Here is a 22,449-nt window from a genome sequence, read left to right as displayed (position 1 = left end):
TTTTTCTTAAACTCTAAATACTATAAATTCTATGAAACGTGAATCATGATTAAATGCTCTGGTTTGGTCTTTTGTTGTTGTTTTGTTTCTGAAATAGAGTCTCAAAATGAAGTCCGGGTTGGCCTTGAAATCCTACAAAGTTTTAATATGTAAAGCTTTTCAATTATAATCTTGAAAGAATAAAAATTAGGACAGTACCGATCTAGATTAACTTATAAATTATTTCAAGAGAGGAAGAACAAAACAGTGTACTTACTGTGACATTCTGAGGTTTTACTACTGGTGGTCCAGGCAGTTCTTCTGAGTCGGGATGGTTCCAATGCCTGGCATTATATACAGCTTTTGTAGGTGACTAGTGAAATGAAAAAAAGATCAACTGCTTCCATCTCATTTTGTATCCCTTACAAAAAGGTGTCATTTATATAGAACAACTGAAATGCATCAACATACATCTTAGATGAAAACAGAGGCTTTTGCTAGCCTAAGTCAGATGGAATCACTTTGGTATTTAGCACAGAATTGGCAATTGCTCTTCTGTGCAACTAATCAACCAGAAGAAAGCACCTGAAACTGCTAACAAGCACATAGATTATATAGCAGTTATCTAAGAGGAACATAAAGAACAGAGAACTAATTTATGTTTCATATATTCCACGCACATGTGTGTGACTCAGAAAATCTGATTGGGTCATTCCATGAGTTCATAAATTACTTTGATATAATAATGAGTAATCACTTAATGCAAATCTACTTCCTAAAAGTAACGGGAATGGGCAATGTTGGCATTAGAAACTGTACTCTGTATAGAGTACATTATTGGGGTGAAGAAACAGCAGGATGACAGCTGGAGTGGTCTCTGGAACCCACATGGAGAGCTACATGTAGCGAGCAAGCCTCTGCAGTCCTAGCACTTCTACAATCAGAAGAACTGCCCAGAGGCTTGGGCACCAGCTAGCCTAGAGTACATGGCATGATAGTAGCAGGAACAAGACCTGCTTCAACAAGGTAGAAAGCAAGAACCAATCCTAAAAGTTGTCCCATGACCTCCACATAACATATCTTTGTATGTATGTGCCTACACTCTCTCACATATTCACACATAGAAAAGATAGGTAAATGAATATTTTTTAAAGTAAATGTTTTCAAAATATTTTTAAAGCCTAGTATTTAATATATTTAACATGTTCATTAGCAAAACTTTATTCCTCATACTAGTCATTCTTGCTTCATAATTCTCTAACAATGGGAATCAAACAGTTTGTAAGAGGTGGAAAGAAGTTCCATACTCATTTAAGTGAAGCTGCTGGAGCCAAATGTACACGGTACATTGAAAATGGTTAAAATGTTACAAAGGTAGCTGTGTACTACCTCACAAGACACAATAGTCTCAAGAAGTTCAGTATACTAGCAATTGGGAATTCTGTAGCAAAAATACAAAAACATTAAATGTTTACAAAGATATAAATTGTCTTGAATACAGGCTGTTGTCCTGCTAAATCATTTACTTAAAATGAGAAAAGTATCGGGTTGGGGATTTAGCTCAGTGGTAGAATCCAGCGCTTGGCCCTGGATTCGGTCCTCAGCTCCGGGGGAGAGAAAAGTCTCTCATTTTTAACATTCTGAAATTCAGAACTGTAAATTCACACCCATAAGATTAAATTTGCATAGAAGGAATAAAAAAAAAACCCTTTATTTACAAAAGGAAACTGATTAAACAAAGAATGACAAGCCAAACATACCATTTTACCTTCAAAAAAACCCGATACTGAATTTTGTCATTTTAAACCTCAAATCTCCGATCTGACTAATGATTCTGTTTATGACTGCAATCTTTCTACATTTTAGTGCAATACACACAAAATAAAAAGCATCTGTACAAAAACCTACCTCAATAATGGCCAAATACTGCTGTTGCCATTACTCTTATGAACTAGATTTGCATTAAGTAATGATTCATTATCACATCTAAATAAGTTATGAACTCACATAAGGACTTGATCAGATTTTCTGGGTCATATATGCACCGAGTGGATTTAACATAAATTCTAAAAACTAGCTGCTCTGTTCATGTTCATCTTAGACAACCACTATACAAGCTGTTAAATATTAAATCCTTAGTTCAAGCAACCTCTAGTACCTCAAGTACACTCAAGGCCCAGGCTCTAAGTACAGGCTTTGGGTATCAATCTGTCCTGGGTTGAACTGTGGCTGGTAGTGCACCAGCTAGCATGCACAAGGCCCCTGGTTCCATTTCCAGCAGTGCAAAAAAGTCAGAGACAGAGAAAAGTGCTTGAACATGCAAACATTCTACTGATTTTTATTTGTTTTTAAATTTTTTTTGTTTATTTTTTAAGTATTGGTGTTTTACCTGCTTATAGATCTGGGTACCAAAACTATGAGTTACAGACAGTTATGAGGTGCCATGTGAGTGCTGGGAATTGAACTCAGGTCCTCTTAGGAGTAGTCAGTGCTCTTAACCACTAAGTCATCTCTCCAGGACCCCAATCTATTTCTTTTAAGAATGTACTGACTCTAGGTAATAATCTCAGGGGTAAGAAAAAGGCTAATTCTCCACAGAACAAAACAGGGCAATGCAAGGTTCTTAACTAAAACACTTAAGAGCAGGCAAAACACTAATTACTATGTTAAGTACTGAATACTACTGATAGCTATGCTGGGCTACACTATGAGTTCAATACCTTCAAAATAAATAAGCAACTGGAAGGGGGTGAGTAGTTTATCCACCATACAGAGACTCAGATAAACAAAAGGAAAAAGCTGGCATTGAAACATTCTATAATAAAAGTTAGGAGGAACCAGGCTGTGGTGGCGAACGCCTGTAATCCTAGCACTTGGGATGCCTAGGCAGTTGGATCTCGAGTTCGAGGTCACAAGGTCAGCCTGGTCTACAGAGAGTTTCAGGACAGCCAAGACTATGCAGAGAAACCCTGTCTCAAAAAAAAGAGAGAGAGAGACAGAGCTGGGCAGTGGTGATACATGCCTTTAATCCCAGCAGTTGGAAGGCAGAGGCAGGTGGATCTGTGAGTTGGGGGTTGGGGAGGGAGGCAATAGGAGGAAATGCAGAGCCCGGAAACCTCAAAAAGGTCATATTACATTTTAAAAAACTTTTTTAGTTAGCATAGGCGATGGACGATCAAAGAGTTAGTTCAAGGCTAGTCTCACCTACACAGGGCCTGCTACAAATGCCTTTTCTCAAATAAAAACAAAGCAAAATACATTTCTTATTCTTGGTGATGGCTGATACCATCAACTTGACAAGCTCTAAAAATCACCCAGGAAACAAGGCTCTATGCATGACTGGGGGATTATCTAATGAGGTAAAAAGACCCACCTTGAATATGAGCAGCACAATTCCAAGGGCTGGGGTCTAGGACTACATAAAAAGGAGAACATGAGCTGAGCACTAGCACCATCCATCTCTGCTTCCCGAAGCGGGATGTGGTGTGGCCAGCTGCCTCAGGCTCCTGCTGCCAGGACTTCCCCACCACGATGGACTGCACCTTCAAAGTTGCTTCTTATTGGGGGCTTTGTCTCAATGAGAAAAGTAACTAATACACTATATTTAAGCACATCATTTGAAAAGCCTATAATTTTAAAGTTTTCGGTGTTTTCCATTGTAATGCTAGTGTACAGTAGCATAAAGAAAACTAGAGCTGATCAAAACTTTCCCTTGACTTTTATTCCCAAATCTTATAGCTACAAGGCTTTAAAATATTTTTTTTGATTTATTTATGCATATTAATATTTTGTCTTGTGCCCATGGAGGGCAGAAAAGGGCATCAGATGCCCTGGAACTAGAGTTGTGGAGGATTATGTGTCATGAAACTACTAAGCATCATTCTCTCTGGCCAGTTACAGTGCTTATTACAGCGGAAGAGAGCTACTAAAGCTGCATCTACCTAAATAACGTATGTGTTAGACAGGAAGGGAGAAAGGGAAAGAACACTAAATTGACCCTGAGCTCCTAACAGCAATTGAAAAATGATACAAGAACTCCAGTTGCTCCAATGTGAATTGTGTATGTGAACACCATAGCATCTGATGTCACATTCTAAGTTTATATAGTAAAAGTGATTGTGCAGAATAACTAAAAATGGGTTTTAAAAAGAATAACTACAGAGCAATCAACTTTTCATGAAAAATAAAAATCATGAATACCATGTAGAAAAATGGCTAAGTCTTAATTAGGCCATTCATACTGTTCTACCAAGGTTATCTTTAATCTTTTTTCCTTTTTTTTTTTTTAAGTTCTAAAAGCAGATACATATCACATTAATCAGATTTCTTTTTCTTTTCTTTTTTCTTTGAGTTTTTCAAGACAGGGTTTGTCTGTGTAGCTTTGGAGCCTGTCCTGGATCTCGCTCTGTAGACCAGGCTGGACTCGAATTCGCCTAGCTCTGCCTCCCAAGTGCTGGGATTAAAGGCATGTGCCACCACTGCCTGGCTCAGATTTCTTAACTTTACTCTTTGTTAAACAACTTATGGCTTGTTTGCTCTGCAATCTTAAAATAATAATAATAATAATAATACTCAGAACAAATAGTGGAAAGCTCCCATGAATATGCTAACATTCTAACAATTTGGAACCAGATAGGTTATGTTTCAGACAGTCATCTTACAACATCCTATGTATGTTCTTATTTAGTTCTCTAGGAATATACACAATAAACAAGAATTTGACATGCAGTAATTAAGTACAGTTAAAGAAAAAATTAAGTCAATGATCAACCTATTTTATACATGAGTGATAGTTTCAATGAAAACAAATAAAAAGTTGTTTTTTATGATGACAACATCCAGAGTGTAATTTAACACACTGTTTCACTGAGGTATAATTATAAATGATAAGAAAATAAAGTTGAGGGGCTGGACAGATGCCTCAGCAATTAAGCGAACTGGCTGCTCTTCTAGAGGACCTGGGTTCAATTCCCAACACCCATATGGCAGCTCACAACTGTTATTCCAGTTCCAGGAAACCTGACACACAGATACACACATAAAAATAAAAATAAATCACTTAAAAAAAAGAAGAAAGCAGAGTTCCTTCCTGAAGAGCAAAGAATAAGAGTGTATTGCTGGGGTTGGAGATTTAGCTCAGTGGTAGAGCGCTTGCCTAGCAAGTGTAAGGTCCTGGGTTCAGTCCTCAGCTCTAGTTTAAAAAAAAAAAAAAAAAGCCGGGCGGTAGTGGCGCATACCTGTAATCCCAGCACTCAGAGGCAGAGGCAGGTGGATCTCTGTGAATTGAAGCCAGCCTGGTCTACAGAGCGAGTTCCAGGACAGGCTCCAAAGCTATAGAGAAACCCTGTCTCAAAAAAACAAATAAAATAAAATAAATAAAAAATGGTTTAAAAGGAAGTAATTTAAATATACTCAGTATATGACAGAATGCAACTAAAGTAAAAAAGCAACCTAAAGTCAAGTTCTTACATTATTACTACCCTGAAGAATTAGCCAATACTAAGTGATTTCCATGAGATATTACTAAGCAAAATAAGCAAAGTACAAAAAAAAATCTCTTATAAGTCAGGCATGGTGACACCCACCTTTTAATCCCAACACTCTGAGGCCAAGACAGACAGATTTATGAGTTCAAGGTCAATATGGTCTAGACAGCAAGCTCCAGGGCAACCAAGTCTACCTAGTAAGACCCTGTCTCAAAAACAAAACACCAACAACAAAAAGCCCATATAAGTAGTGTGTGGTCGCATGGGCCTATATTAGCTCTCAGGAGATTGAGGCAGGAGGATTTGGGGATACACAGTAAGTTTCAGGTCAACCCAGGACACAGTAAGACCCTTTTATTATTCAAACAAACAAACAAACAAAAAACCCTCAAACAAAAAACCCTCAAACAAAAAACAAATTTTACTTTTTAGCAAGAAAAGTTAGTAAGAAAGACTGGTTATTTTTATAAAAAGGAAAACAGAGGGCTGGAGAGATGACTCAGAGGTTAAGAGCGCTGGCTGCTCTTCCAGAGGTCCTGAGTTCAATTCCCAGCAACCGCATGGTGGCTCACAACCATCTAATGAGATCTGGTATGCAGGCAGAACACTGCATAATAAATGAATGAATGAATGAATGAAAGGAAGGAAGGAAGGAAGGAAGGAAGGAAGGAAGGAAGGAAGGAAGGGAGAGAGAGAGAGAGAGAGAGAAAGAAAGAAAGAAAGAAAGAAAGAAAGAAAGAAAGAAAGAAAGAAAGAAAGAAAGAAAGAAAGAAGGAAAACAGAAAATAAAGCAGGTTCCCTACAAGGGATGACAAGTGTGAACAGATCTCAAATGAAGTGACCCTTAACTAAATTAACTTTTTTTAAAAATAGATTTTACTTTTGGAAAAATGTTAATGTTGTACATACCATTCACTAAGAATGGAAAGAGCATGAAAAAAACTAAAATTTAAAGCAAACCAGAACTAAGAAACCTACTCATATTTCAAATAAATGAGGAAGGATTGACCAACTGACCAAGAGGCAGAACTAACCTCAAGTATTATATGAAAATAGCAAGTGACTTTACACCTTTAATCTTAGTGGGCAAGGCAAGTGTAACCTGTAAACAAATTCTGAATAACTTGTGTCTGTGTGCAAGCCTGTAGAGACCACAAATCAATGTCAGGCATCCTCCTCTACTGCTTTTCCAAAGGCTTGTATTCCATTCCCAGAACCCACATGGTGGCTCACAGCCATTTGTAACTCCAGTTCCAGAGATCTAGCACTCCCTTCTGCCTCTGTGGGCACCAGGCATGTACAAAATGCCTTTTTACATGCATGCAGGCAAAACACTCATATACACTTTTTAAAAAAAGCACCTGAATGAAGGAAAACTAAGAGTAGTAGTATTTTAGTAGCAGTTAAAAAAACATTAAAGAGAAAGGGATTATACAGGAAAATTATTTTAAAATTTCCTCAGTATTTTTACTTCATTACTTACATAGATCAACAGTTGAGAATGCCTAGTTTGGTATTCAAACACTGTTTCTATAAAAGAAAGATAATGCTAAACTATTTAAAATTCCAGTTTGGGAACAGTCCAGCAAATGTTCAAATGTTCAAAGACATTCTTTTTCTTTCTTCTGGTATCCCCAATCAGCTAGCACTGAGAAGATAATACATGGAATAAAGAGACAAGGAAAAAAAGCCAATCAAGATGACTTTCTTCCACACCCAGAGTCAACCAGGACCCACTTGACAACCCTTATTAAACTACTCTGGATTGTCAATCTAAACTGTAAATAGATAGTCAGGACTTAACTTCTTTCTTCCTTTTTTTTCTTTTAAACAGGGTTTCTTTGTGTAGCCCTGGCTGTCTGGAACTCACTCTGTAGACTGGTTGGTCTCAAACTCAGAACTCTGCCTCCTGAGTGCTGGGATTAAAGGCATGTGCCATCACACCTGGATAGCTTTTAACTTTATACTCTCCCAACATTCCCAACCATCACACCAGTTCTAGTCTATCTTTTATTCAGGCTTCATATGCATTAACATCTCAGGTTTCCAGTTTTTAGAAATCACCACCACCTAGATGTCCAAATCCTCAAATGGTAGGTAAATCCTCAAATATAGGACAAAAGCAACACTCAGTAAATACATTGGGGGGGGGGAGGGGCAGCTGTTTTGGAAAGTGAGTTCTAACTGCTAAAACAAGAATCGTGTGAAGGAACATTTGTTCTTGGGTGAGATGTGGGAGTACTTGTCCTTTAAAATCTCTTCAGTTACAGGATTCTGTTTTTAAATTGAGAACTTATATAAATTAATTTCAGCAAACAAAAAAGAATTTATAAAATATAAAGCTATACAACTTTAAACTTGCAGGCTTATACAATTACGATTTTCTAATACAAATATATGTACTCATGATTTATAATGAGAAGTAAATTTTAATCCAATTGCCAGAAGCTTACTATCTAGTGTCATATTGAATAACAGAAGGAAAGAAAAAATTTAAGTCCAAAATGTTCCTTAGAAAGTCAGACAAAAGATAGGGCCAGATGGGCACAGTTTTAAACTACAGAGAAACACTGAAAAGCAGTGGTAGAAATATTTGAAAATTGAAACCACAACTGATCTTACATTAGTTTCAAAGATCCAGAAGTAGTCTTAGTTGTAAAACAAGATGGCCAACATCCCAGGAAAATGCTACCTTCCAAGCACTGAAGGTGATTCTGGCTGATTATGAAAACATTGCCTTAGAGGCAGACAGGAGTAAGTAGAAGTTGAATTTACAGTGGCAGAGCAAGCAGAAGAAATGATCTCTGTAAATTAGCACATGTATGACAACCACAAATAAGGGAGGTAGGAAAATAGTAGCCAGAAATCAGAAACTGGTTAACATTTCATAAACAAAAAGCATCAGAATTTCCAAACGATCAACCACTAAGACCTAACCAAGGTTACTTAAATATAGTTATGTTCAAGTCTAATTCCTAAAGTCCCTTTAATTTTCCTAACCAGCAAATGATTCTCCTTAGTCTTTTCTTTCTCATTTGTTTTTTAACATGTGTATGACTGTTTGCATCTATGAATGTGTATGTACCACATGCATGTCTGGAGCCTACAGAGGTCAGAAGAGGGTGTCAGATGCTGAAACTAATGGTATGAACCATCATGTGGGTCCTGGGCATCAAACCTGGGTCCTCTGGAAAAGCATGAATGCTCTGAACAACAAAGCCAATTCTCAAGTCCAGCAAATGACTTTTTAAAGTCACTATTTCAACCAGTTTTTTAACCAGTTTTCTTTACCCTTCTCATTTTTCTGTAGCATGTAACCTCCAGCCAACACTCAATCCTAATATAACAACTCCAGCCTACACTCTTGGAAAGGTGAAAGCTGTACAGATGACATTCTTAATAAAGTTAATGCAAGGCTGGAGAAGATGGGTCAGCAGCTGAGTGCATTTGCAGAGGACCTAGATTTGGTTCCCAGCAACCACATGGCAGTTCACAGCCATCTATAACTCCAGCACCAGGGAATCTGACAAATTCTTCTGACCTTGGGCAACCAGGCATACAGAAGAGGGCACATACATACACGCAGACTTTTAAACATAAAATAAATAAGAATCTAAAAAAAGTTTTTTAAAAAGGAAGTTGATGTTTATGAGAAGGTAGAGAAAAGGAAAGTCTTAGTCAGCCTATGTCTGTATTATTAAGGCGAAAAGATGACTTAAGTGATCAAGAAACCGTTAAATATTAGGACCCAATAAATGGTCAAGCATACTAAAGATAATGACACCAGATTTCTCACTCTAGACAAAGACAAGTAAAATACAAAAGCATGAAGGCCAGAATAAACCCGGTGTTGGCCCAGAAGTGAAAGCACCACATGAACTCTAGGTTCTACAAAACTAGCTATGCAATCATATGAAAAGCACAGCATGAAGGGTAGAGATATATAGGTCAGAAGTAGAGGATTGCCTGGCATATGCAAGGCCCTAACTAAGTGTGAGGCATTGGGTTTAAGTCTATAGTCTTTAACAACAAGAAGAATGTATTTGTTTTACGTTTCAGAGCTGTGTGCTTAACAGGGTTTTGAAGCAATGAGAACACAGTATCTCCTTTAGTGTTCCTACCAAGAACATGGCAACTACATTGAATCAGAGGAAGCACTAGACAAATCCAAGCTGAGGCCATTCTACAGCTGCTGAGAACATTTCCTACATCCACTCACACCCCTTCTCTCTTATGGTAACTGAAAGATAATCCACATAAAAATTCCTTGGAGAATTTAGTTTTCTAATGAATCCTAATTACTCACACAAAAGGAGGGAGTATTTATTTAAGTCTCTTCAGGGAATGAAATACCACAACTACTACTATGTTACAACAAGACTTTACCCACATTACATCTTTCAAATGTGTTTACTCCCATAGTTTTTTTAAGTTTAAAAAAATCAGCAGTAATTTCCTTAATTTTCTTGGCACTATAATATCATGTCCATGAAGACAGCAGCAAATAGGTCTGCTGCCAACTTGTTTTCATGACCTGATTTACTTTAGGCCAGATAAATTACACCAAAATCAGGTCAAGTGCATGTACAATCTTAACTTTTTAAGTTGTGTGAATAGCAAAGCTAAATCTCTCAATATTAAGTTGAAAACGAAATTTAAAAACTTAACATAGGGCTGCAGGTATAGCTCAGTAGTAGAGTGCTTGCCTAAGATGTATGAGGCCTTGGGTTAGATAACTAACATGGCAAATCAAAACACTCCAAAAATTAAATACAAATAAGAAAAAAAAATTAAGAATTATTTTATTGTGAGTAAGGCTTTTAATTATATGGCTCTGACTGGCCTCGAACTCTTTGCATACCAGCTGGCCTTGAGCTAACAAGATCTATCCGCCTGCTTCCACTGGGAGTAAAGGCCTGTGGCACCCTGCCTGCTATGCAGCCCAGTCTGGCTTCAAACTCATGGCAAGTTTCCTGTATCAAACGTCCCAAGTGTGTGCCACCATGCCCAGCTTCTGACCAGTCATCTCAGTAAAATACTAACAGCAAAAATATTTTTTGTGGGGTCGGGATTTAGCTCAGTGGTAGAGCACTTGCCTAGCAAGCGCAAGGCCCTGGGTTTGTTCGATCCTCAGCTCCAAAAAAAAAAAATTAATTAAAAAAAATTTTACTCATTTAGCAACTTTTCAATGTACAATATTAACATTAACTGTATTTCTGTTATATATTGGACTTTAGATTTACTAATTCTACTTCACTGTACCTTTTATTCCAACATCTCCCCATTTCCTTTGCCTCAGCGCCATTATTCTATTTCTCAACACTTTGCCTCTTTAGATTTGGCATAAAAGTGATGTCATTCATGGCTTACTTTATTATGAACAATGCTAATAAGTAATAAATTTAATCTGTCAATGATGTGAGAGACTATTTACACTATTCCATTTACTAAAAGTAGAAGAAACAATCTGAAAATTTTTCACCAGTCTGCAATTGTCAGTGTAACAAAAGATGGCAATAGGGTTTATGATGGTTTGAATAAGAATGGTGTCCACAGCTTCATATATCTGAATACACTGAATCACAGGAACAGAGTGGTTTTGGAAGAATTAGGAGGTATGGCCTTATTGCAGTAGGTATACAGCCTTAGTAAGGTGTGTAACTGGGAGTGGGCTTCGAAGTTTCAAGCGTGTGTGTCTCCCTCCCCACATGCCCCTCTCAGCCTGCAATTGTGGGTCAGACATGGGATCTCAGCTCCTTCCCCAGCACCATTCCTGCCCACCTGCCACAATAATGAACTAACCCCGGAAACTGTAAGCAAGCTCCCAATTCAATGCTTCCTTCTTCTATAAGTTGTCTTGGTCGAGGTGTCTCTTCACAATAAACAGTAACTAAAATAAGGTTCAATACTAGATGCAAGCAACAATGAGTTAAATGATATAATGCAGAATAAGATACTCACATGGTGTCAGAATAGACCTAATAAAATTATAAAAGGGAAAATGTGCCTTTGTTTTAAACAAAGCTCATGATCACAACTTTTGTTAGTTGTTCAAACAGTATTAAAGGCCAAGAATGCATATACAAGGCCCTAGATTCAATCCCCCATGTAGAAAGTAAGTGGAGATATAAATGAAAATATATTAAGAGTGGAATAACCAGAAATTATAGAGCTTCAAAGGTGAAGAAACACACACAATTATAACCAATGAAGTTCTGCAAAAAGAAAAAAAAAGTTTAACCTAAATCTAATCCAGGATATATATAAATATTTATATTTACTATATATTATATTTATTATATTATATAATAAATATATTTATTAATTTATAGCTTCCTACCCCAATAGTGAAGCAATTAAACATTAAGGAGATTATAGATAACTTCTAAGTGTGGAACAGTCCTAAAGACAAACATCACAGCCTCCTAATAAAAATAAGTGAAAGGGACGGGCTGGGGATTTAGCTCAGTGGTAGAGCGCTTGCCTAGCAAGTGGAAGGCTCTGGGTTCGATCCTCAGCTCAAAAAAAAAAAAACAAACAAACAAACAAAAATAAGTGAAAGGGATTATTTTAAATAAGAATCTATTTAAATAAGGTATTTGTAAGAATAAAATATACCAAACTGCTACAAAATTCTGGTTAGAAGGTCTGGGGAAAGGAACTGAAAGACATCCTGAGAATTTCTCATGAAAACAGAGTATGAATTAGGCATTAATTTGAGATTGTATGACCTCAGCTAATATTATACATTCTAATCTAAGTTCATCCATTTTCCTGCAAAATTTTTATTACATTTTTATTACATTTTTCCTATACAGCTGAAGAATATTCCTATATACACACACACACACACACACCAAATGTCCATTCATCTTTTCATGGACAGCCAGGCTGATTCCAAATCCTTTGCTACAGTGAATAAAGCAGAATAAGGGGATATAAATATCTGCATAGCAGGGTATGGAGTTCTCTGTGTATATTCCCAAAAGTGAGACAGTTGGGTCATGTGGTAGTTCTACTTTTAATTTTTTGAGAAATATACTGAACTCCTACAACGAAATAAAAAAGAAATTAAAAAAAAAAAAAAAAAAACCTTAATTTTAAAAAAGGGCAAAAAATGCCAGGCGGTGTTAACACACGCCTGTAATCCCAGCACTCGGGAGGCAGAGGCAGGTGGATCTCTGTGAGTTCGAGGTCAGCCTGGTCTACAGAGCTAGTCTAAGACAAGCTCCAAAAAGCTACACAGAAACCCTGTCTCGAAAAACAAAAAACCAAACAAACCAAAAAAAAAAAGCAAAAGACTCAATTAGACATTTCTCAAACATGGACAAATGGAGCTAGGGAGCTAGCTCAGTCAGAAAAGCACATGTCATACAAGCATGACCACCTCAGTTCAATTCCAGCACCTACATAAAAGCTGGCACAGCAGCACATGCTTGTAATCCCAGAGTTGGAAAGGCAGAGAAAGGAGATCCCTGGGCCTTGCTGGACAGCAGAAGTCTAGCTGAATCTGTGAACTCCAGGTTGAGTGAGATACTGTCTCAAAACAATAAAAACGGAACAATAGAAAAGACCTAATTCAATCTTCTGGCATCAACAGGTACATGCAGATACACTCATATGAAAACATAAATACACAATTATATACACACAAATGACTAGTAAGCATATGAAAAGAGTTTCTAATTCAGTAGTCATTATAGAAATGAAGATCAAAGCATAACTATTCTATACCTTTAAAGTAGCTTTTTTTGGAAACAGGATCTCACTATGTATCCTTGGCTGGCCCTCAACTCACTACTTAGACCAGGCTGGCCTCGAAATCACAGAGATTTGCCAGCCTCTGCCCTTCTCAGCTGCTGGGATTAAAGGCATGCACCATCATACCTAGCCTACAGGAGCTTTTGTTTAAAGTAAATGTTGGCAAGGATATGGGGGAAATTGATACAGCCTATATTGCTGATGAGACTATAAAATGAAATGCAAAATAGTTTGCAGCTACTGAAAAAGCTGGACAATGGTATGACTGTAAGTATTTATCTAAAAAAACTGGAAAAAACCAGGTGGTGGTGGGGCATGCCTTCAATCCTAGCACTCAGGAGGCAGAGCCAGGTGGATCTCTGTGAGTTCAAGGCCATCTTGGTCTACAAAGCGAGATCCAGGACAGATTCTAAAGCTACACAGAGAAACCCTGTCTGGAAAAAAAAAAAGGGGGGAGGGGGGGATTCAGTAAGACAAATTTTACACAGAAGAATCCCTGAGTTTAAAATGCTCAATCTGAGGATGGCAGGAAAGCAACTGGAATTTAGTAGAAACTGTATTTTGGTCTTATCTGGGCAATATGTGATAGAAGACTTTTACAAGGCAGACCAGCAACAAGCCTCAGTTCCCACCAGCCTCTGGACTATAAGCTTCAACAACCAATATTCTAGAGCATGGAAAAGTGATTTTTAATTCTATATATCTCTATATAGATATACACAACTTCACTTAAAAAAAAAAAAAGATTTACAGATATCTTGTGAGAAACAATGCCAAGATGGTTGCTGGTAACGTCCCAATAAAAAATTAAGTTGAGCTGTGGTAATCTGAAAGAAAATGGGCCCCAAAGGCAGTAGCATGTGCCCCACCTCACTCCCATCCCAAGAGACAGTGTTTCTCTATGTGTAGCCCTGGCTGGCCTCAAACTCAGAGATCCACCTGCCTCTGCCTCCTGAGTGCTATGATTAAAGGCGTGCCCCACCACCTGGCTTTAGGAGGTGTGGCTTTGTTGGAGTAGATGTGTCACTGTGGGAGTGGGCTTTGAGGTCTCAAATATGTTCAAGCCACACACAGTGAGTCTCAGACCACTTCCTGTTGCCTGCACAAGATGTAGAGCTCTCTTCTACCTCTCCAGCACCATGTCTGCCTGCACACCACCATGACCCACCATGATGATACCAGACTGAACCTCAACTGTAAGTTAGTCCCAATTAAATGTTGTCATTGTGTCTCTTCACAGTAATAGAAACCTAACTAAAACATGAAACCTCTAATGATAAATAATAAAATAACCACCAAAATAGTGTTTTACTTACCCGTTTGGGGCCACTAAAAATCTTTCTGGTATTTTCCTTGGATTTATCTCCTTGTTTATTTATGGGCTTCTTCACACTCTCAGGCACACCAGGCAAGTCCTCTGTAAAATCCAAGTTTTCTGAAACAGTAATCAAAACTAGCTAGCTTCCCACTATTTCAAATTATCAGAAAACTAAGGCCATTTTAAAGCATAGTGTAGGGTGTGTGTGTGTGTGTGTGTGTGTGTGTGTGTGTGTGTGAATGAATGAATGACAAAAAGCAGTAATGGCTGAAAAAGTACTCTAACTCTCACCCTCTACTACAAAACCTGGCTGGTACACATGTTCTATAGTTTTAATTTTGTTAACAGAAAAACCAAATATTTTCTCTTTTACTGAGAATGGGTCTATGCAGCTAGCCCAGGCTGGCCTGGAATTCATGAGATATTCCAAATTGGCCCCAAACTCATGGCAATCCCCCTGCTTCAGCCTCCCAAATACTAAAATTAAAGACATGCAACACCATACCTGACTTAAAATTTTTTCCAAAATAAAAATTGAACTTCATAGATCATATAACTGCCAGATATATACAGATGCTAGATATATAATTTACACAAATATCAAATGATAGCTAAGTTTCACATTTTTCTAGATTTTAAGTTCATGAAATCATGTTGCCTTAAAAGAATACTTGCTGGAAGCCAGTTAGGAAGAGCTGATGTAGCAGAGCCAGAATCCAAACCCAGGTAGCCTGGTATCAACACTATATGCTTCCAGTACCCACTGCATGCATTTGTGCTAGCTTTGAGGCAAGATAAGTTGCTTTTGGTGTGGCTTTCAACAGTCAAAGATACTGTTCAAGCTGTATAAGAGGATGCTGGCTTCTACAAAGATAACCACTTTTAAAAAAAAAATGTTTAGCCGGTAGCAGTGGCACAGGCCTTTAATCCCAGCACTTTTTTCTTTTTTGCCAGAGCTGAGGATCGAACCCAGGGCCTTGTGCTTGCTAAGCAAGCGCTCTACCACTGAGCTAAATCCCCAACTCCACACCCAGGACTCTTTAATCCCAGCACTCCCGAGGCAGAGCCAGGTGAATCTCTGTGAGTTCAAGGCCAGCCTGGTCTACAGAGTGAGATCCAGGACAGGAACCAAAACAAACAAACAAACAAAAACTACACAGAGAAACCCTGTCTCGAAAAAACGTGTGTGTGTGTGTGTGTGTGTGTGTGTGTGTGTGGTGTGTGTGTTTAGATTCATTTTATGTGTGAGTGTTTTGCCTACATGTATGTATGTGAACCACATGCCTGCCTGGGAGCCTGCGGAAAAAGGCATCAGATCCCCTAGAACTAAAGTTACAAATGGTCATGAACCTCTCGGTGCTGGGGAATTGAAACCAGGCCCTCTGCAAGAACAACAAACATGCCTAACTGTTGAGCCGTCTCTCCAGCCCCATAAAGGACCAATTTTAAAATGCAAAATCTCTGGGTGTGGTGGCAGAGGCCTATAATCCCAGCACTTGGGAGGCTGAGTCAGGAGGAAAACAAAATAACAGGGTTTTTTGTTTGGTTTTGTTTGGTTTTTTTGGCTAGCATAATGCAGTTCAATGACTCATGAGCCTTCATATAAAACTACGGAAGGATTAGGTTACTTCCTAAATGGTTATAAACATTTTCTTCTAACATATATGAAGAAAGGGAAGACCTTTCTCTACCTCAACTTTTAAAAAATGATTACTGGGGCTAGAGAGATGGCTCAAAGGTTAAGAGCACTGACTATTCTTCCAGAGGTCCTGAGTTCAATTCCCAGCACCCACATGGTGGCTCACAACCATCTGTAATGAGATCTGGCGCCCTCTTCTGTGTACATAATAAATAAATAAATCTTTAAAAACTGATTACTGGTTTGCATATTATATCAAGACTCAACTACAACTTGGTGTTTCTTATCCAAGAGGTCTCTAGTTTTCAAATGTTCAATGTCAACTTTATTTCTCAAAGTCTATTTTTCACATTTCAAAATTAAAATTCTATTATTCCAAGATATAAAAACAGATGTGAAATCGCAGATGAGAATAACAACTTACTAGGCAAATGAGACTAAAAGTCAAATACCCTGCAGCAGAACAAAAGTGCAGTTCCTGACAGCATCAGGTGCCAGACCTCAGGTGTCTAGTAAGGCTGCCGCAAGCTGCATCACCCAGAGAGGCTGATGGCAGCAATGGGTCAATGTCAATTATACTCTTTTAGTGGGAAGAGGCTGTAGAAGCTTCCGCTTTAATTCCCGTTTTAAACAGGACGGATCTCATCGGGGCTGAGGGTGTAACAACTCAGTGAAGAGCACCTCTCTCCTGTACAAATCACCCCCAACACCAGGAATAAATTCTAATCAAGCAAAATAGTTTTTAGGTCCAAAAAGGCTAGGTAGCAGGTAGTATCAAGTATGACATACTCTATTTGAGAACCTAAATTCACAAATACAATGGAAATTCTAATTCACCACAATTACAAACTTCTATCACCTTAGCAGGACAAAAGCTTTTTTAAACAATTAAACCAATATGGAAAAGCTACATTTGGCTGAAAAGACCCTTTATCCTAGTAGCTTTCACAAATTCTTCCTCCCTTAACAGTGAATCCTCTACACTTAGCCCTTGTTAAGTAAAGGCTAATTACAGTAGAGCTACCTACTTTATTTGTATCTATCTCTCACTAGAGATTCAACTCCTAAGAGGACCTTATCATTGGACCTACAATCTTAAGAGACAAATTTTCATTATTAAAAGAGAATACTTACCTAGTACTTTTCAATCCTCTGTTTTGTTTTCTCCAGACAGGATTTCTCTGGGTAGCCCTGACTAACCAGGATCTCACTCTGTAGACCAGACTGGCCTTGAACTCACAGATTCACCTGCCCAGCGTACTTTTCAATCTTATGAAACCATAATTTTAGAGGGTTTGAGAATGTTCCCCCCTAAAAAAAATTTTTTTGTTTTGTGCTACTTACAAAGGGTTTAATTAATTTCTTTTGAGTTTTTCCTTCATTAAGACCATCTGTTATCAGTACAGTACTAAATGTCCAAAAATCTATCCTTATGTCTTCATTGCATTTGGATTTTCAAAGCTAAAACAAGATGTTTGGTATCTCTATCCCAAAGACTGAATAGTTTAAAATTCTCACATAAATCACAGACGCTAGCCTAGGGTTGTATTTCAGTGGGAGAGCTTGCTTATTATGTGTGAGGCCCTGGTTTGGAATCCAACCCAAAACTAAAAATCTTAAATGCTAGTCACTGGTTTAAAACATGTAAGACTCCCAGTCTACCATAACTTAAGACCTAAAAATGTACATGTAAAATACTATACCTTTGCATAAGGCAATAGATAGGCTGTAAATAGATGCTTCTACTAAAGTAATATAACAAAGTAAGGCTAGAGAGAAGGCTCAGTAGTTCAGAGAATTTGCTGCTCTCCCAAAGGATCTGAGTTCAGTTTTCAGCACCCATGTCAGACAGCTTACAACTCTTTCTAACTCCAGCTCTAGGGGACCTAATGCCTCTGGCTTCAGAGGGTAATTGTATTCACATGCATATACCCACATGCAGGCACATATACCTACATATAATTAAAATAAGTCATATATAAAACTAAAACTAAGTATCTAGGAAAGAGTCTAGCCTTTGATCAAAGCCTGAATTAAGTACACATTATTACATATACATCTTACAGTTCTTACCTGCACTATTAGTAGCAGGCTGACTGTCCTGGGAACTGTCATTGCTTTCAGGGGCAGGCTGCAGGGAAGGTGTTGGAGCTGTTTTAGTTCTTTTTTTGTTTGTCTTTCTTTCCACTTGACAGTCGTCATCATCTTCTTCTTCACTTTCACTGAGATCATCAAAGCCAAAATATTTAATTTTGTAATTAGAACTTCCAGAACCCCCTTCATCACCTCCTGTCTCATCATGATCTTCAAAACCAAAAAATTCAAGTTTAACATCCTTTTTGGATTTAGTATTACTAGGTCGAAATCTAGTAGTGGTCTTGGACGTTGCAATATCTGCCTTTTTCCTGAGCCGGCCAGCCTCTCCTAAATCTGCAGGAGTGGATGCCGTGAACTCATCCATACTCCGTTCCATTGTATCCTGGATGGTAACATTACAAACTGACAAGCAAGATGGATGTAAAACAGTGTAATCTCTAGTCCGTCCAACTGATCCTCTAAAAGTGGTCCCACAACTTACACCACCTTTCTTTGCCTGATTCAGGCCATCTTTACTTGATTCACTGTTTGCTTTGGCTAAGGCCTGACTGGTGCCATCCATTAGCTTATCGAAATTTGATGCTCCTTGTGAGGATTTCGCTTTATTGGCCCTACAGTACGTCCTACAGTTGCTTGGCCTAAGAACACTTTGTATAATATCTTCTTCAATGGCTTCATTTAGATTTTCCAATCGGTTTTTTAAATCCTCATCCTTCATCTCCAAAAGAGAATCACTATTCAAATTCAGAATACAGTCTTCCGTTCTGATATCTTCAAAATCATTATCCCACTCATATAAACCAGTTCTTACAGGTCCCTTGCCCGGACAACTTTCAGACGGAGACTCGGATCTTTTCCCAGACTGGGCATTCCAAGTATCATTTGTTTCCTTAATTTCGTCAGCTTTATTTTCAGAAGCCACTGTGGTTTCTGTATTGGGTTTCTTAGTACTATCTTCAGCATTTTTATGGAAATGGTGACTATTTTTATCATGTTCTTCACTAAAATTCTCCACTTTATCTATAAAAATGAAAAATATGACAGGTTAAAAACATGAATGTCATTAGTATGCAAATTAATAAACAGCAGGGCTCTCAGAACGTAGTGCAGAACAATCTTGAAATAGCTGCAATGACTTCAAACTGTAAAAAAGTTCACACATTTGACATTTGCTCTCCTAGTCTGTCAGCATGTATAGCTGCATAACCCGTAACCTGTCCATGAACACCCAAGCCTCTTAAAACTGTCATGCTAAACTCAGAAGAAATTCTAGCATTATTAAGAAACTGAATCAAATGAAGATGCCATTAGATGCCATTTAAGCTTTCAAGTAACTATGCTTAAATTAGAAGGTATTTAGTAACACTTAACTCATGTAACAACGAATGAAGGCCTTTCAGGGGCATTCGTACTTAGCTGCAATAGGGCTGTATATACAGTATATTAGTTTTGTCTAGAAACCTGCTTGCAGGAAGCTTCTCTAGTTCTTTCTGTATTTCTTCTTAACCACTAAGCCATCTCTCCAGGCCCCTTTCTGTATTTCTTCTAATACTAAAAGCCACATAACATCATGTAATTTTTAACATGGTTCTGTATCTATGTGGCTATAGTGCCTATTTATAGTATCTTTCTTTTTTTTTAAATTTATTTATTTTATGAGTGCTCTGTCTGCATATATGACTTTATGCCAGAAGAGGGCACCAGATCCCACTATAGATGTTTGTGAGCCACCATGTGGTTACTGGGAATTGAACTCAGAACCTCTGGGAGAGCAGCCAGTGTTCTTAACGGCTGAGCCATCTCTCTAGGCTTTAACATGAATATTTTCTATGTAGAGAATTAATTTTTGTTGCCTTAAATTTTTATCATCAGAAATTTTTTTAGCCTTTCAAGTAAAAGACAGCAATATGATTCCAACTTGATTTGAATATGATATAATTCATCATTCCCTGAGCATTCATTAATGGGTAAACACTGGTGAATATTTACTTTATGCCAAACAATAAAACTGCCCCAAGAAAAATACATCTACATTTTTAAAAAAAAAACTATTTACAAATCTTTTGTTTTGTTTCAACAGGGTCTCACTATGCAGCTCTGGCTGTCCTGGAACTCACAATGTAGACCAGGCTGGCCTCAAACTCAGAGATCCACCTGCCTCTGTCTCTCAAGTGCTGGGATTAAAGGCATGCACAAGGACACTCAGCTTATTTACAAATCTTAATAAACACACTTTCAAAACAGTCAAAAGGAATGCTTTACACGGATGAATTCACTATATAATTTTGATACTACTTAATGAGTTTAAATTTAACTATTACAGGCCTGTAATCCCAGCAGAGTATTCCAAGCCTGGAATTTTTGTTTTGTTTTTGTTTTTCAAGACAGGGTTTCTCTGTGTAGCTTTGCAACTTTCCTGGAACTCACTTGGTAGACCAGGCTGGCCTCGAACTCGCAAAGATCTGCCTGCCTCTGCCTCCTGAGTACTGGGATTACAGGCATGTGCCACCACCGCCCGGCCCAAGCCTGGAAAATTTAAGACACTGGTTCAAAATAAAAAGTAAAATGATGAAGTGTACTGATTTAACCCAGTGATAGAGTACCTGCCTAACATGCATGAAGCCCTAAGTTCAATCGCCAACAAGATTTGTATTTGTTTACCTTTAGGAGACATCTAATAAATAAACAAGGTACTTGTTTTGGTTTTTTACATACTTTCCTCACTAGGGGCAATGAACTTCGGTTTTCTTAAGTGTCAGATATATCAATCAGTAATCCTAAAAAAAAAAGAAAGAAAGAAAAAAAAAGCAGGTTGGGGATCTAGCTCAGTGGTAGAGCGCTCGCCTAGCAAGCACAAGGCCCTGGGTTCAATCCTCAGCTCAAAAAAAAAAACAAAAAAAAACAAAAATCAAAAAAAAAAAAAAGAGAAAAAGCTAAAAACCAAAAGCTGATATGTAGCACTTTGGAAGGGTCGTTATAAGCAAAGTCAAGTCTAAAAGTAAAGCTACTGTTTCTGTAATGAAAAGAGCACTGGTAACTGAGTCTAGGAGTGTGACACCAAGGTGAAGCTGGTTCTATAGCTCTCCTGCAAGAGTCCTTCCTTCTAGAGCTTTCCAGAGAGCTCCAACTTCCTCCTGTGTTGAACACAGGAGGCTTATCTACTTCAGAGTACCTAAACGAATTACTGGAATAAATGCTTCTGTTTAGTAAATCTCTAATATGCTCAAACTACATAAATGTCTAGAAGATGTAACTAAGTTAAACTACCTCATTTTTACTGGTTTGTGCATGTGTGGGTACACATGTGCCATGATGCAGTGAGCCACCTCTCCAGCCCTCATCATCTCATTTTTATAGTTGTAGAGTATTCCACTATGGGGACTTTGTGGAGGTGGTTAATGGTTCTATTATGTTTTGGTTTTGAGACAGGCTCTCACTATGTAGCACTGGCTAGCCTAGAACTTTCTATGTAGATCAGATCAGGCTGGCCTCAAAATCATAGAGATCTACCTACTCTGCTGAGATCAAAGATGTGCTATCACACTCAGCTTGTTTTTGTTTTTTGAGAAAGGGTCTCCTCCTTTGGAGCCCAAAATGGCTCAAACCTGTGATCTTCCTGATGTGCACAATACCTAGCTTCTACTACCTTATCTCAAAAATGAAGATTTTTTTTTTGTTTTAGGTGTAAACATCCTTTGACTTAAAGACCAATATGAAAATAAGCTTTTATTAGTTTTTAAAACATTATTATTTTAAGTTTATCATTTCTCTTATACTCCAGTGTATGAGCTGTGCTTATGCATTTCAGAAGTTGCCTTTTATTTGATTTAAATGGTACTGCTGCTAGCCTATCCTTGTAAACTTATTAGAAGGAAGAGTGATAAGGAGTTCTGTAAGGGAAGTTCAGTATTCAGTAAGGAAACAGTATTTAAGTATCAGTCAGTAGTAAACAATCCACACACTATAGCAAAAGCAATACTGAATTATTACTGTAGTACGTGATTTTTAACTTCTAAAACATTACATAGTAGGCAAAAGCTAATTTAACAAGAGTTCTACAAAGGAAAACTGCCCAAGTTCTCCACAGCAGTATTTTAGCATATAAAATGTGTCTGATCATTTAACTTCCCAACAATAACAAAATCTTAACTTGCTTTTGAAAGGTTATC

The 22,449-nt window shown here is 37.8% G+C and overlaps 1 protein-coding gene across 2 annotated transcripts in view; it reads right to left on the bottom strand.

Moving 5' to 3' along the window:
- The window catches only part of Wapl (WAPL cohesin release factor), a 69,915-nt gene that overhangs the window by 27,302 nt on the left and 20,164 nt on the right, over positions 1–22,449 (bottom strand). The window contains exons 3-5 of one of the 2 annotated variants that reach the window (XM_036198964.1): positions 18,257–19,300; positions 14,543–14,661; positions 257–352 (exon numbers count right to left, since the gene is read on the bottom strand). In XM_036198964.1, the coding sequence (XP_036054857.1) occupies positions 257–352; positions 14,543–14,661; positions 18,257–19,300 (1,259 nt within the window). The remainder of the gene's footprint in view (positions 1–256; positions 353–14,542; positions 14,662–18,256; positions 19,301–22,449) is intronic. The other variant, XM_036198965.1, reaches the window with a different exon arrangement.

Source organism: Onychomys torridus, chromosome 9, assembly GCF_903995425.1.
Source record: "Onychomys torridus chromosome 9, mOncTor1.1, whole genome shotgun sequence".
Lineage (NCBI taxonomy): Eukaryota > Metazoa > Chordata > Mammalia > Rodentia > Cricetidae > Onychomys > Onychomys torridus.
This window is presented reverse-complemented; position numbering and strand designations above follow the sequence as displayed.